The sequence below is a fragment of the Lygodium microphyllum genome, chromosome 16, assembly GCF_053477565.2.
Source record: "Lygodium microphyllum isolate KBCC chromosome 16, Lygodium_microphyllum_v1.1.10, whole genome shotgun sequence".
NCBI classification, from domain to species: domain Eukaryota; kingdom Viridiplantae; phylum Streptophyta; class Polypodiopsida; order Schizaeales; family Lygodiaceae; genus Lygodium; species Lygodium microphyllum.
Window position 1 is genome coordinate 45,222,002 of NC_141150.1, and position 16,497 is coordinate 45,238,498.

Below are 16,497 nucleotides of genomic sequence, written 5' to 3' on the forward strand. Positions count from 1 at the left end.
TGAGAGAGTTCAATGGAAACCCTAAAACGGGGAGCAGTTCGAGAAAGTTTAGTGGAAACCCTAATTTTTGGGGCGCCCTTCCACATCTATAAATAGACAGGCTACTCCCATTCAGAAATCATCCTTGTTTGTAGGTTACACCAGCCCACACACCCTCTGCTGTTGTTGGAGCCCAGTTTCCAGCCTGCAGCCCGCCTCCATGTGCTGTTCAGCCATCATCAACTGCAGCCACATCATCTTCAGCCTGTCCATTGCTGTAGGCGACAACTCTCAGCTGCTGGCGACTGCTCCAAACTGTCCCAGACTGCTGTTCAGCCTGCTGTCCATCATCTCCAGGGTCAGCCAGCCTACGTTTTCAGCATTGCAGGCCCGGACACTCTCAGACACTGTTTCAGCTTGCTGTTTACAGCAAACTGTGCACAGTTTCCAGCCCCCGATCGGTGGTGCACTGATGCATTTACCAGTTTCCAGCCTCGCGTTTTGGTGACCAGCTTGCTACCATTCACTATTCAGCACTCCTACACTCCGACTAGTGGTCACAGACTTGGGATCCGTCTTCGGTGGACGTCACACTCCAACATTGCTCTGCCCTTGAGCACACTATACACTCTTACATTCATTTACAGCATTCATTCACCTCAGAGTTGTGTTCTCTCTCTCCCTTCTTCTATTTGTGTTTGAGTTTTTGTGTTTGAGTTTTGAGTTTTGCGTTTAAGGTTTGAGTTTTGCCCTCTGTGTCTGTGTCTGTGTCTGTGTCCTTGTCTTTGTGTTTCTGTCATGGTCATACACTCTATGTGTCCTCGGTACAAACCCCAGCAGTCTTCTTAACAACCACTGTTGGGTACGGAGCTTGTATGCATCCAGCAAGCTATGGTAGATGGAACTCCATGGAGGTAAGAGAGCGAGAGAGCTCTTGCGAGTATAGAAACTGAAGGAAATAGATTGATAATGATAGGTGAGATATATGAGGTGAAAGTACAAGTGACAGGGCCTAAATATATAGGATAGGCTCTCGAGCTAACCCTTTGACCCTTGTTTAATGCTAAAAGGTGTAAAAGGCATTCACACCTAAATACGCACTTTTACACACAATAATGTGAGTTCACACACAAGGATAGATAATGTGTGTTCACACACCTTGTAGGGACAGTACTCTACAAGCTCCCCCTGAAGTTTGATGAAGTGGCCAATGCTTTGAGGGCATAGACATCCTCGACACCTATGTGCTTTGCCCATATGTCCTCCATGGTGCTTGAGCATAAGGCATCTTTGCGTCTCCAGGGCAAGCTTCTATCTCATTATACAAGTTTTGGTAAGGCTCTTGCAGCTTCAAAGAGAGGTGACAAAAAGAAGAAGTCGAAGGCCAAATGTTATCACTGTGGTAAGAAGGGACACTTGCGAAAGGATTGTAGAGAGTTAGTGGTTTGAAGGAAGAATAAGGAGAAGACAAATAAGTGGGATCCAGACTCTTGTGCTAAGTCATCCTCTTCCTCAAACATGGATTTAGATCCTTTGGCCATAGCGAAGGCCAAGGTGCAAAAGGGATCTTCATCTTCCGATCAAGGGAAGGGCTTGGCAGCCCCTCCTTCTTCTACTTTCTAGTACAAGTGATACGGTCATTCCTTACGACTCTCCGATGCCAAAAAGGGTGTGTGAGAGGGTGGTGAGATGGGGTTGGTGAATCTCATCTATAAAGGTATACAAGTGCACATGTTCCAAAGAGGGACATCCCCAACGCATTGACCAAGCAGATTTAAATCTTAGAGCTGGGGTTGACATCGAAGTTCATGATGGGTTGGTATTTGACACAAAGCAAGAATGGCTCCTAGTCTGAGCTCACATGAGGGGACACTTTGGCGGTCTGGGCCAAAGGCAAGGAATCCATGATCACATATGTTCATAGGCATTTTTGACAAGATAGTCTTGTATACTACTGCAAGACATTGTTGATAGGCATTAAGAGTTTCTCTATTTTCGGGAGCTTGTACGATCGACATTGACATCAGGTTCCCTCCGAGGCACCTTGGTGGTGGCTTGCACATCTACTACTTAGGTATCCATGATTCTACTTTGGCAATCCTTGTTGTATGTACTGTTATGAAATATTATCATTGTATATTATATTGTATCAAATCACCCATGATCTGAGAGATGGTGTTAGCAAATATGTCAACTCATGTGTGAGTCTACGCATGCCAAACTAGGTTGACATGTGTTAGATATTTTAGGCATTTTATTGTGCATTATTTGTGGCATTTTAGGATATTTTATGCCAATCAACTAGCATTTAATGCTCACCAACTACTCTTTATGGCATATTTATTGCCTATATATTGTGCTCCTCCTCCTCACTCATTGTATTCATCACCTGATATCTTGGTGGAGAGAGAAGCCACTATCAGTGCCCGCACAGCCCAATGACTCACTGTTGTACGCAATTGTCTCATGTCTTAGTATATGGATTCCATTTCTCGAGCATTCTTTTGAGTTCTCTTCTTTTGCAGTGTTCTTCTTTTCTCTTTGTCTTCTATTCAACAGTCTATTTCAGCATACATATATGCTTCCATTGCTACATCCACTTTTGACATAAGCCTCCCCTAAAGGTGCATGAGCACCACCCAGAACTGAAGGTGTAGAGGTCCTAAAGCATATGTCTATGTTTGAAAAAAAAAACCCCAGTGTGGTGTGTGCAATGATAGGCGATGTCTAAAATGAAAAGGTGAATGGGATGAAAGGTAATGGTGATGCAATGGAAGAAGTAGGTGGAATGGGTGGGTTTTGAAAGTGTGGTGTAAATGATGATGAGGATGATGCAAAATGCACCATACTCATTCTGACTATGAGAAGAAAAGGAAGAAAAAGAGTTCCCAATCTTTTTCTTATGGTTGCCCCTTCATATATTAACATACAAAAATGGATCTTCAATGGAACTTTTACCATGATCAACATACGGCACTTTAGCTTCATCTTGATCTTTACCAAAATGCCACAAAGGTGATGAAGTAAAAAAAGAAAAAAAAGAAAAGTAAAAACTTATCTGCCTTGCACCAAAGTAGTACTCTAAAAGTAAGGAACATACTCCAATCTCTTTCTCCAAGAGGGGAGCCCATTCCTGATGGAGATCTAGACAGCCCTACAACATCATTAGATTTATGTGCAACATCTAACAAGAGAGAATCAATTATATTTTCTTCAAGTAGCTTTTATCGAAAGGTTATTCTTCTAAGCTCTTCACTCTTCTTCGCTTTGTGAGCCATGATCAGCTGCTACTGCAACTCCTCATATATGATACGATAATGATGTGTGTCTCCAACACAGTCAAAAGGATCTACGACTGTGTCAAAACCTTGTGAAGTTGGCAACATAGACTACTTTGGGTACTAAGTAGGTGTGGAAGTGTTTGATGTCATCTTCCCTCTATAGTTCATGTTTCCAAAGACAGAGCTTTCTAATCAAGGGCCTGACCTCACTCTAATACCATGTAGAAAAAATGCTTGTCTACAAAATACAAACACAATCATACAACAAATGCACAAATTGATAAAGAAACATAGTTAGGGTTAGGGTTAACATAGAGACAATGAACATAGAAGATAATGAAACTAATTAATGAATGAATAAGTACAATGCTCAATGCAACAAATACACTATGCAAGGTGAAAAATGACTCTCGAAAGCTATGCCTTGAGGATTGGGGCAAAGAGTATGAGCAAAAGAGAGTATCGTACTCCAATGGATCTTGAGATGCAGCATGCAGCCTCCAAATGTGTCTCACAATAGCAAATGGAGCCTGTGATGGCCAAATAATGACAGACGAGTAGCAGAATGTGCAAAACAGAAAAACGCAGGTATGCTAAAGATGTGTTTGTACAGATGCAAGCGGCTGCAAAACACAAGATTTGATGGTGTGGCAAATCAGGTCAATACAGTCCATAGCAAAACACAACAATAGGTCTAATGTGGTGTTGAGAAACTCTTCACCCTTCACTCGTAGTTTGAGTTTTTGCGTTATGCGTTTAGGGTTTGCAGCCCCAAAAAGGGGCACTACCCTAGACTGATTGTGCCTATTTATAGGCCACTCTCTCACTCATTCTTTACAACTGATTCATTCAGTCCATCATCTCTTCTCTCCAACCTCTCCACTACCCTCACACCTTCAAGAGGACATTGTGGTTCATGGTTCGTAGATGTCTTCATCATCTTCCTTCTGCTACGGCACCCTTGTTCCCTGGTATCACATTCACTCCATGATTCAGAACTTCATCATTCCATTCATCAGTTTTTTTTTTCTCTCTCTTCAGAGTGTTTGCCGAGTTTACTCTGTGTTCCTCCCTGCAAACCCTACTGTCTCGCTGCTACGTCGTCTTTTGACATGGTATCAAAGCTGGATCTGCTCAAACAGTGGCAAAAATCCTCCACTCTAGTGAAGACAAAGACCGGTGGCGGGTTTGACATCCACTTGTCTTCTTTTTTTACTACATCAAAATCTCGTTTTTGTAGGTTTCAAGTGTTTTCAGCTTGCTGCCCACACCCCTTTTGCGGAGGACATCACAGTCTCAGCTGTCCCTTGCTGTCATCTACAGTCTAATGCCTATTTCCAGCCTTCCTGCAGTTTGCAACTATTTACAACAAAGCAGCTGTTGCTGATCACTCTCCATTTAGAAAACAATCTCATTTTTGCAAATTTCAGGTATTTCAGCTTGCTGGCCACACCCCGGTGTCATGGGATTCTGTGTACAGGATGCAAATAAGCTGAATATTTGCATTCATGAGGCTCTTGATGACTAAACACAAGAGTAAGTTACAAGGTGTTTCCTAGGCATGGAAAGCTTAAGTTTCATAAGTCTCCTTCATATGACATGATATATATGTTATTGGACAATAATATAGCTTGGATGTAAACCTCATGCATAGTTGCACTCGTACGTAGTACGAACTAGTTTGTACTATATGGTTCGTACCGTACTGTATCGTACAAATTCGTACCAAAAAACAAGAACTTTTTTTTTTTGCGTGGTTGTTGTTGGCGGTGGTGGTTTGGGTTATTGACTGTTGTTGTTGTGGTGGTGGTGGTGATTTTGTAGCCTTGATCGATCAACCAAGAAAGGGGGTGGAAGCTTGATTAGACTCCTCATACATGTTTTGTTATGATTTATCCTAGAGCCAAAGGTCATACATAAGGTATTCAAGCAGTTCCAAACGTTTCTAATTGATGTCCCATCATTTTTCACAATATGTTAGTGTCATCAATAAATAAACTCAACACCAGTTGAGAATCATCAAGTAGCTTAATCCTATTGATTTTACCTTTGTTCACAGCTCATTTTGTACCACCCAACCCAAAGCATTAGTACACATTGCTAATAAAACTAGGCCAGAGGATAGCTTGGCCTAATGTACCTTCTGAGAGTACACGAATTAGTGAATGTACCATCAGTAGCTACTTTAGCCTTAGCAATGCCAAACAAAACCATAACAAAATTCATAAATCTTTTACCAAAACCTTTGGTTGTTTGTTTGGTAACTGTTGGTCTCACATGTCATTTTGGCCTCTTATAGACGTTAATAAAGCATCTCATGTCATTTCATCTCTCTCTCGCTCTGAACATTTCAGCCCAAACAAAGGATTGTGAGCAGTAGCACTTATCTTTCTCTTCTTGAAGATTCATGTTCATTTATTGGTCCTACTTGCATTGATATGCTTGATGCAAGTTGATATTGCATAAGCATTGCGGAAGGGGTATCAAGAGAGCATCTTGTTTGCTCTATGTACATGCTTGGGGCTGAAATAGGTAGCCAAGAACAGGGCTGACAAGGGCAACAGGATCTCCTTCTTCTCTCCTACTTCTACATGCTTATTGCAAGCTACCTATTGCTTGTTACATGTTCTTGAATATAGGACTGCTTTTGTACCTCATCAAAGTGTCTTCTTGGAAGGTAGATGCCATGTATATGGGCTGAAATAGGCAGCCCACACAATGATTTTGTGGACAGCAGGTCCCTTTTCTTCTCTATTGCTTCTTATGGTGTGATAAACACTTGTATTTGGTTAATCTATGCACTCCGTGTTAGGGGAAGTTTATGCTATCATCAGAGGTGAATTTTGGAAGTTTTTTTTGGGCTGATTTGGGCTGAAATCTTCAGCCATATTCAGAGATTTAGCTATAGCAGTGTTCTTTGAATTCATTTCTTGCTCTACAGAAGGCATCTTGTCAAGGATCTCTATTTGAAGCTCTCTTGAAGCAAGCCTCTTTGCCCTACAAGCCTTGTAATTGACTCATAAGCTTTTGTCCCTTACAGTCTACATTGAATGTAATCATGCAAAGTTGATTCATGCTATGGCATCATGTATGAATGATGGGATGCATAGTTGATTGTGATACATTACTTGATTTCATAATTTGCAATTGCTCTTACAGTCAAGAAAACAAGCTTGATTCGAGTAATACTCTTGTGATCTTTACTAAGAACATGTAGTTGGAAGCTCTGCTAACATCTTCAAGGACTTGGCTTGAAACCTTCAACTCTTCTCTTATCTCTACCATCTCCGAAGTCAAAGCTCTTGAACCCCAATACAATCTTCTCTCCTAAACCCCCGTGATTGACCGTGAAGTACCTCTTGAACCTTTAAACATTCACTGTAATCTACTTATCTCTTGAAGACACGTCTCTATCTATCTTGTCCAATTTTCTTGCCAAACCCCTGTGGTGGCCTTCAACCCTATGCGCTGCGATACCGGACGCAGAGGACATCGCGGTCCAAGTGACCATTGCTGTCTACAATAGTCTGGCGCCTATTTCCAGCCTATCACACACTGTTCGGAGCTGATTTTAGCATGTTGATTGTTACTGCTGGTTTTTCCTGCGTTTTTAGTCTTTCTCTTTCCTTTAGCTTGCATTTTTTCTTTCTCTCTCCTCACCTGCGTTTTTAGTATTTCTCTCTCTTCACCTACGTATGTTCAAGTGAATGACAAAGGAGGAGAGAGCCAAGCCTATAAGCGAGCAACAATCAAGGAAAAGTCGGCCAGTCGAAAAAGGCCTAAAATATGCAATTGACCAAATAAAAAATGACCAACCAGCTACATTCTAGGGCAAATAAATTAGGTGCACACTAATCATCACTAAAGCAGAAATTCATGGCCACATGTACAAACTCAAACTCACACATGGATTGTCTATGACTCTAATCAACTAACACCCTCTCTCAAATCATGGGTGATCTAGTACAATACAATATACAATGATAATGATGCATCATAGTGCATATAACAATGACCATCAGAATGACCCATGGATACCTAAGCAATGAGTGATCAAGCAACCACAAGGTGCCTCTAAGAAAACTTAATGTTGATGTCAATCATACCATCTCTTAAAAACAAAAAGTAGTCATAGCAACTCTCTATGTCTATCAGCAATGCATCTCCAATACTATACATGATCATCATGTTAGCAATTGGCCTTTGCCTCAGTCGAAGGATTTGAATCAGAGCCAAAGTTAGAGGAGAATGGTGACTCATCAGAAGAGCCTGTATCTTGCTTCTTCTTAGATGCAACAAGAGAAAGCTTGCAAGCACTGCCCACAAAAGCGCTTGGAAATGCCAAAGCACATATGTCTTTGGTCCTACAAGATAGCATAGCTGGTGTGGAGAGGAGTTTTTTGTATTCTCCGTCAAGTGACACCTAGCCAAGGATGTAAGGTATATTACATAGGGAGCCTTGGCCCTTCTGCTGGTAGTCGGTAAGTCAAAGACTGCCACCTGTTGTACAAGGCACGGATGTGTGACATAATCTTCATCATTGAGGTAGGTTCCTACAATGGTTGGCCTGGATGCATTGCCTATCCACTAAGTATTGCAGCCCACAATGTCAAAATCAGAGGTTTGGGAGATCATTAGGAGCCTCACAAGGTGACACATATGGAAGGCACGCTATCAAGTGAATTTTAGTGGCTAGAGCCCCTCAGTATATGTGATCTTGGCAAAGCTCAGCATCCATTATCCACTCGCGTCATGTCGTGGTTATTGGGACTAGGTGCAAGGTGAGTCTCAAGCCTATCATGAGCTCTATGAGCAATTCTTATTCACCTAAGGGTGGCCACAATATGTTATTCACAATGCACCCAAGCAACCCAAGGTGCTGATACATTCCCACTCCATGGCTTCTTTCCCCGTACCCCCAAGTCTGCCTTGAGAGGCTTGTACAATTGATTGTGTGATTTTAAGCTACTCCAGCTAGACTATTGAGGACATGTACTTCTTTGTAAAAAATTTCTGAGTAATATAATTAGCCACATTTTTACTGCATGAAATGTGTGTTTGTGTGTGTGTGTGGAGAGAGAGAGAGAGAGAGAGAGAGAGAGAGAGAGAGAGAGAGAATCCGCAACGGGGGGTGGGGGGTGTGTGGTAGGGTGGTGCGGTGTTGGTGGGGATGATTGTACACATTGTTAAAGTAGTGCTGACATAACTTTTTTAGAAGTCACAAATACATGCATGCTTTGGATTCTTACCTTGCCCTCTTTTATGACATCTTGAAAAGCTTGCAGCTGTTGAACAAATGGAATGCTTTCTCTCCATTTTGAAGGATTGTACATATACTCCCCAAAAAGGGGAACATATCGATCTGGCCTGCAATCATGGTTTCTTCAGATTTCATTGTCTAGAAACACACATTATTAAAAACTTGTTTTAGTAATTCAACTACCATGTGACCTGTCATCAATTAAAAGCTTGAAGTGTAGCTTGAAACTATCTTGATAGCATATCGTACTAGTCTCATTAAGTCCAAACTAAACACCCCCACCCATTCTCACCCATCCAAATTGTGTTACCATGTAACTTATTGTAAAACATCTAAAAAAGTAGACAAGAGGCCAATTGAATGAAGATTTATCTCATCAAGCATTCTTTGAAATTAACCCTACAATCAATCAACCAGGGCTTAAAAGAGGAAGATGGGAGGCACAAGTAAAGCATTATGCTTCAATTATTTACATCAACTTCCTTGGGGATAGTGATTGTTGACACATTGTCAAAGTAAGACTTGAAATATTAAACCTCCAATAATTTCATTTGTTTTAGCTACAAAAAAACTATAAAACTAACACATGACATGGACATGCCAATGCCACTTGCGATATGTCATGATGACTTGTACAAACACTATTAAATCTTAGTTTTTGGAACCCCCAATGAATTCTTAACATTGGACAAGTTGGGCATGAAGGACAATCGTATTTGAAATGTAGTATGAGGGTTAAATGCAAAGCTTTCATTTTAGTGCAAGTTTGGTCTTGATCAAAGTTTGGCCCTAGAACCTTTAAGACTTAAGTTTGATTGGCCACCCACTTTTTTTATGTTGGCAAGCCTTTTAAAAGTTTGGCCCCAAAGTTTCAAGGGAAGCTTTATATTGCCATTCTCTCTCTCTCTATTTTTTTTTCGTAAAAGGTAATTGTATTAATTACGAAAAAAAGGTACAAGATTACATGATTACATGATTACAAGAGACACGAGGGTCCTAGGCCAATGTGTGGGAAATCCCCGTACTAATGCACGAAAAAGGTTACACCAATCATGGCAACGACCCAGAGGCAATTGCCATCTCTCTCTCTCTCTCTCTCTCTCTCTCTCTCTCTCTCTCTCTCTCTCTCTAATTAATTGTATTAATCCATATGTGCCAACAACCCCTATAGCTTAGAAAGTGGAAAACAACCTTCATATGTGGTTGCATGATATATATATATATATATATATATATATATATATATATATATATATATATATATATATCACGTACAGCTTCAGGAATCTTGCACTAAGATGTGGCTCTTTGATACACTAGTCACCTCCACATTACTCTACGGAGTATAAGTATGGGGCCCCAATCTTGATCACCACAACTGATCAGGTCACACAATGATGGATGGAGGTCAATGGAGAGGCCACTTGTATCCATGACTTCTAGGATGATCGAATGTAAGGCTTTGGTACCACATGAGATCATCAAAGTTGAGCTCCCGGCCACACCATCCAATCAATCACATGTGTATACAGCCTAGGGGTGTTGAGAAACCCTTCACCTGCAGTTTGCATTTTTGCATTTCTGCATTGCGCTTAGGGTTTGCAGCCCCAAAAAGGGGCGCCATCCTACACTGACTGTGCCTATTTATAGGCCACTCTCTCATTCATTCCTTACGAGTGATTCATTCAGTCCGTCACCTCTTCTCTCCAGCCTCTCCACTACCCTCACACCCCTTCAGGAGGACATTGCGGTTCGTGGTTCATGGCTGTCTTCATCATCTTCCTTGTGCTACGGCACCCTTGTTCCATTGTATCACATTCACTTCATGATTCAGAACTTCATCATTCCATTCATCAGAGTTTCTTCTCTTCTCTTCTCTTCTCCATGTTTGCCGAGTTCACTCCGTGTTCCTCCCCGCAAACCCTATTGTCTCGCTGGTACGTCATCTTTTGACATGGTATCAAAGCTAGATCTACTCAAACAGCGGCAAAGATCCTCCACTCCAGTGAAGGTAAAGACCGGTGGTGGATTCAGCATCCACTTCTCTTCTTCTTCCACTGCATCAAATCTCGTATTTGCAGGTTTCAAGTGTTTTCAGCTTGCTGCCCACACCCCTTTCGCGGAGGACATTGCAGTCTCAGCCGTCCCTTGCTGTCATCTACAGTCTGGCGCCTCTTTCCAGCCTTCCACCCGTAGTTTGCAGCTGTTTACAGCAAAGCGACTGTTACTGACCACTCTCCATTCAGAAAACAATCTCGTTTTTGCAGATTTCAAGTATTTCAGCTTGCTTCCCACACCCCGGATGCAGAGGACATCGCGGTCCAAGCTGGTCATTGCTGTCTACAACAGTTTGGCACCTGTTTCCAACCTATCACACAGTGTTCAGAGCTGATTTCAGTATATTGACTGCTGCTGCTATTTTTTCCTGCGTTTTTAGTCTCTCTCTCCCTTGCAGCCTACGCTTTTAGTCTTTCTCTCTCCTCACCTGCGTTTTTCTACTAATTGCAACCTCTTATTGTCAGTCGCATCCTCCTCCCACTGGCAGCTTACTTCCAGCCCTTCCACTACCCTCCCATCCCTTGAGGCGGACATTGCGGTTCGTGCTTCACACTGCCCTCACACCCCTTGAGGCGGACATTGCGGTTTGTGGTTCATGGTGACTGACCTCTTTCTTCTTCAACAAGGCACACTGGTATCCATGGCTTCTTTATTTACCAACAGATGACCAGACTACTGAGTACTCCTATTGTGGCATTACCGAACACACCATTGATGCTTGCCGACTTCAACCTTTACTCCCCACCCCCCCGGAGTATATGCGTCTTCCACCAGGCACTCCTTGTGCCACCTCTCCTTTTTGGGCCACAGAGATCGTTTTGCATTGGCTATCAGAGTACTATGCTCAAGGCAATAAGACGCATCCGATGCACACCAATTTCTTTTGAGCACATGGAGGATCAATTGGCACTACGACCTCCTAGAGATCGTTGCAATGCCAACGGCAGTCTTCTCCCACCTATTTTTGGGTACAATGGCTATCACAGCTGGCGGTTCTACAATCCACTCCATTGAGAGACAGCAATTGTTTGATACCATCTCCTCGTCAGTCCGCTCCTTCGAGAGACAATGGCTGATCGACTCCTTCGTGTTCTTCAGCTTCCAGGTCCACTCCATTGAGAAGTAGCGACTGTTGCCCACTCATTGCTCAGTCTGAGCCCCACCTTTCACCCTCACCTACTCAGGTTCGAGAGGCCACCTCTAGGAGTTCTGCACCACCCCAAATACCTTCTTCCGCATACTGGACAGCACTTTCTTTGTCATCAAATGATACAGAGTCCGTGATCCATGAGTTTTTGGATTCCCTATCTACCTTAGAGGGGAATTTAGCGAGGAAGGATCTCGTTTCACTCTATGAGAGGGCTACTTCTCCTACTTTTTCTTCACCTTCAGAGGGGGCTCCTTTACCTCCCGCTTTAGAGAGGGCACCTACTCCACATGAAGTTCTTCACCCATCATCTAGTTTCTTGGGGGTGGCTGTCTTCGAGCAGTCATCTCTTCTACCCATACCTAGCATCACGAGAATCTGCCTAGCTCGAGGCCTTGGAGATTAAGCCGTGACTTGGTGACGAGGCCTTCGTATTCCTTCTAGCATGGATGCACGAAGCTCGTGGCTTCTCTCCTGAGGTTGAGTTTTGGGTTCTCCAATTCACTCTGTCTACTGTTCTTTACTACAAGTTACCTTTCAAGTGGAAATCTTGGATCTTAGGGATATTCTCCATCTTCTTCCTCCTATGCATTGCATGATTTCATCATCTTGTACTAGGGTGCTTGGGCAAGTGAACATTTCCCACGAGGGACATTGTCCAAGTGGCACCTGCTGTGTGAGCATTCTTCAGCATGTAGCATTCCATCTCCATCTCACTCCTCTTGTTCCCCTTTTTGGGCCTGAGAGGGGGTGTTGAGAAATCCTTCACCCTTTACCCACACTTTTGCGTTTTGTGTTTAGGGTTTGCATCCCCAGAAAAGGGCACCATCCTAGACTGAATGTGCCTATTTATAGGCCACTCTCTCGTTCATTCCTTACGGCTAATTCATTCAGTCCATCACCTTTTCTATTCAACCTCTCCACTACCCTCACATCCCTTCGAGAGGACATTGCGGTTCGTGGTTCGTGGTTGTCTTCATCATCTTCCTTGTGCTACGGCACCCTTGTTCCCTTGTATCACATTCACTCCATGATTCAGAACTTCATCATTCCATTCATCAGAGTTTCTTCTCTCCTCTTCTCTTCTCCATGTTTGTCGAGTTTACTCCGTGTTCCTCCCCACAAACCCTATTGTCTCGCTGGTACGTCATCTTTTGATAAGGGGATCTACCCATATAGAGATATACACATTTGACTGGAGTCCTCTTGACAACTTGCCAAGGAGGGTGACACTTCATGTTGGTATGAACAAATGTCAACTTAGTTTGAGTTACATGGCTTTAGCATGGACAAGATATCCCCCCCCCCCCGTCCAATACTCCTTTGATGCACTATCGCTTACCTTGAGCTGCTCAGAGATTGGCATAATTATCAAAATGGATCCTGCCTAGCTAGACATCAAAAGGGCAGGGTTGGCACCAATACAACAGCTAGGAACAAAGATGGATTTCTACAAAGAGCATCTTCTCTATACTATAGATGATGGATTTATTGTCTGCCCGAGATACATGGACAACCTCTCACATGGGATTAGATGTGCTATTGGCCGACTACGTACCTCTTCACACCAGTTAGAGATTGAGGCTGGTAAACACAGATCCATACCACCAAAAGAGTGCATATGCCAAATATGTCAGCTAAAGCCAATGTTAGAGGAGTATTATGTTTGCCAATGCATAACATACTACGAGATCCAAGGCCCTTTCTATTGAGCTAAATTACCATTAGCTTTTCTTGTTGCTCCATCTATCATAGATCCGACATCTATTGCTACCAGACATCTTCGGAGGCTGTCTTGTTGCGTTTTGAGATCCGCTGGAGTATGACGTACTCTCCAGCTCATAACCTTTTGCCTTGGTCCTCGAGACACGAGTGTTCAGGGTATAGTATTCCTTCACTGCATGGTGTGTTTGCTTCATGAGCTTTGTATTATTCAGATTCATTCATCTCAAACTCTTCACTACATTCATTGTCTCTAAGTTGCCCTAACCCTAACTATGTTCTGTTCAATTTGTGCTTTGTCATACAATTATATTTGTGCTTGTGCATTAGGGTATTTTTTCATGGTATCAAAGCTAGGATCTCTCTAAAGAGACCTAGACCTTTGATTTGAAAGCCCTTGGCAAAAAGTAGGAACAACAAGAAGGCAAGATGACTTCGAACACAATATCACCACTTCATTCTCCCAAGTCAAATCCATCAAGATACGAGTGGGGGTGGGCCGCACAGCTTGCTCCTCCAACATCCACCATGGATGGAGAGACATCGGACTACCATGAAGTCCAAAGACCCTACTAGATCTCAAGATCCAAGTACGACCTCATCCTCATGTATCAGGCTCAACAACAAATTGAAGGTAAATTTGAGTTTTCCCCTTTAGATTCAGTGCACTGGCCTAATGATTTTACACAAAGATCCACAAAGGATTGGCCATCCTAACGTGGGAACTAGTGTGGAGTATAAACCCTTCATTTCTTTACCACTTTCATCTCTATCTCTACCTCTTTCATCTATGCCATTTACATCTCCACCTTCATTCACTCCTATCTCAGATATGCAGCATTACACTTCTCGATCCTTTAAATCTACTTCGTCTTTTCAACAAGATATAGGTATTCTCATAAAGAAGGGACTATGCGATCACCCTATTGGTTCATAAGTCTTGAAGAAGATAGACTTTTGTTCTTGAACTCAAAGAAAGGTGATGAGTACAAAAGATTAATTTAAACACTTGTAACTCTCCCCCTTCTTTTCCTTCAATTTTTCCTTCTCAAGGTCATTTTAAAGAAGGTGAACCGTCTTCATTTTCATTCAATGCATTTAATGGATAAAAGGAACCAAAATTATTTCCAACAACTGCATCAACCAATCCATTTAATCTTCAACCTATCCCACCCTCTACTTCTGCTCCACCTTCCTTTCCATCTCCATTAAGTGCATCTCACATGTCATTACACACCACATTGGGTGGCCCTTCACCCTTAGGCACAACCTTTAAGACCTTGCCCTTTCCTCAATCGGGTGGTGTACCTATGATGGAGGTTCGTCCTCCCTTCCATATACTTCAAGGTTTTCAAGGCTTGGGAGTGTCACCTAACCATTATCGAGTGTGGATCAATTGGTTCCACAGTTTGCCACCATGGCATTACCTAGTGGGCCTTTAGGTCATTTTATTGGTCCCCAACCAACATTAGGAAGTCTCACGTATACAATAGACAGGATGAGCCGAGAGTGCCCAAAACTCAACCTCAAGAAAGAATCCACAAGATCCGTGTATCCATGCTCGAAGGAATATGAAGGGCTAGCCACCAAGTCATGGCTGAAACATCCAAGGCCCTGAATTGTGTAGAACTTGTAGAGCTTGGGTATCAATAGGTAAGATGGCATCGCGATGTCAACCAAAGGTAAAGGGTGTTTTCAATAGGGTGACCAAAGGAGTACGTGACGAGTAGGCAACCCCTCTGAAGTTGGAGGAATGGGATCCGCCTCAAAAGGTAAAGAAAGATAAGCCCCCTCTGAGAGAGATAGGGAATCTAAAAACTCATGGATCATGACCTCCCAATTGTCTAATGACAAAGAAAATGCCACCAGTGGTGCCAAAGAAGATATCTATGGCTCCAATGGGCTCTCGAAACTAAGCAAAAGAGGGATAGGAGGGAGGGGTATCACACATGAACTCCTCAATGCCCACATACAAGACAAGAGGGTGTGGAGAACAACCCTAACACAAAAACTCAAACAAAATCATACGACAAAGCATAAACTGATAATTGAACACAGTTATGGTTAGGGTAACTTTGAGACAATAAATATAGTGAATAAGAAACCGAATGAATTCGAATAGAATACAATGCTCATGCAGCAAACACACTATGTAGTGAAGGAATACCAACTTCTGAACTCTCTCTCAAGGACCAAGGCAAAGAGTATGAGCTGAGGAGTGTGCAATACTCTGATGGACCCTGTAATACAACAAGGCAGCCTTCCTAGGTGCCTAGCAATAGCAAACATAGCTCAAGTGTGGCAGGATCAATCAGACAACTAGTCAAAAGAGAGAGGGAATCTACAAACGCAGTAGTCGATGATGGCATGGTAGCTTGGCAGAGGGTCCCAACAGCAAAATGCAGATTTATGAAGAAGACTAGAGCAAGGCATTAGTTGTTATGTGCAGAGCGGCAACCCACAACAGCAAAGGCAAGCTTCTAGATGGTCACCAAGGGATGGCATCACCTCCGGCCAGGGAAACTTCCATGTGTGAAAAGTGGCTGCTAGAAATAAATGCAAGGTTTCGAGAGAGGTTGACAGCAAGCGATAGCAATTTAAGGGAGCTGACTGTGAAGGAGGCCTAGTAGACAAGCACAAATAGTAGGAGATGATGATGGGCAGCTTTGGCTAAGATATCCTCCCCGAACAAGGTGTGGACACCGAAGCTTCAACGCCCAGAAACTACAAAAAGAAGATTGATTGAGTCAAAGGTTAGCTTGTCTATTTCTAGAAAGTTTGGGACTTCCCAAATTAGGATTTGCATGTGGGACACTAAAACTCTCTAGGACCATGTTTCATTTCAATAAAAGGTTTGAGTTCAATAAATTTATTGAGTTTTGGGCTTGCTTAATAAAGACTAATGATTTTTTATCTCAACACCCCCTCTCAAGCCCAAAACCGCAACCAAAGAGGGACTGTAAAAACAAGCCCAAGCCCTTTTTCTTTTCTTTTCCCCAAGGCATCCCACCCCAAAGCAGTTAGGTCATCGAGCAATAAGGGACATGTTG

The 16,497-nt window shown here is 42.7% G+C and overlaps 1 protein-coding gene across 1 annotated transcript in view; it reads right to left on the reverse strand.

Moving 5' to 3' along the window:
* LOC148022768 (uncharacterized) overlaps positions 1–16,497 on the reverse strand; it is a 61,687-nt gene that overhangs the window by 12,381 nt on the left and 32,809 nt on the right. Inside the window, exon 5 of the mRNA XM_087695698.1 lies at positions 8,510–8,627. Coding sequence (XP_087551824.1) covers positions 8,510–8,627 — 118 coding nt within the window. The remainder of the gene's footprint in view (positions 1–8,509; positions 8,628–16,497) is intronic.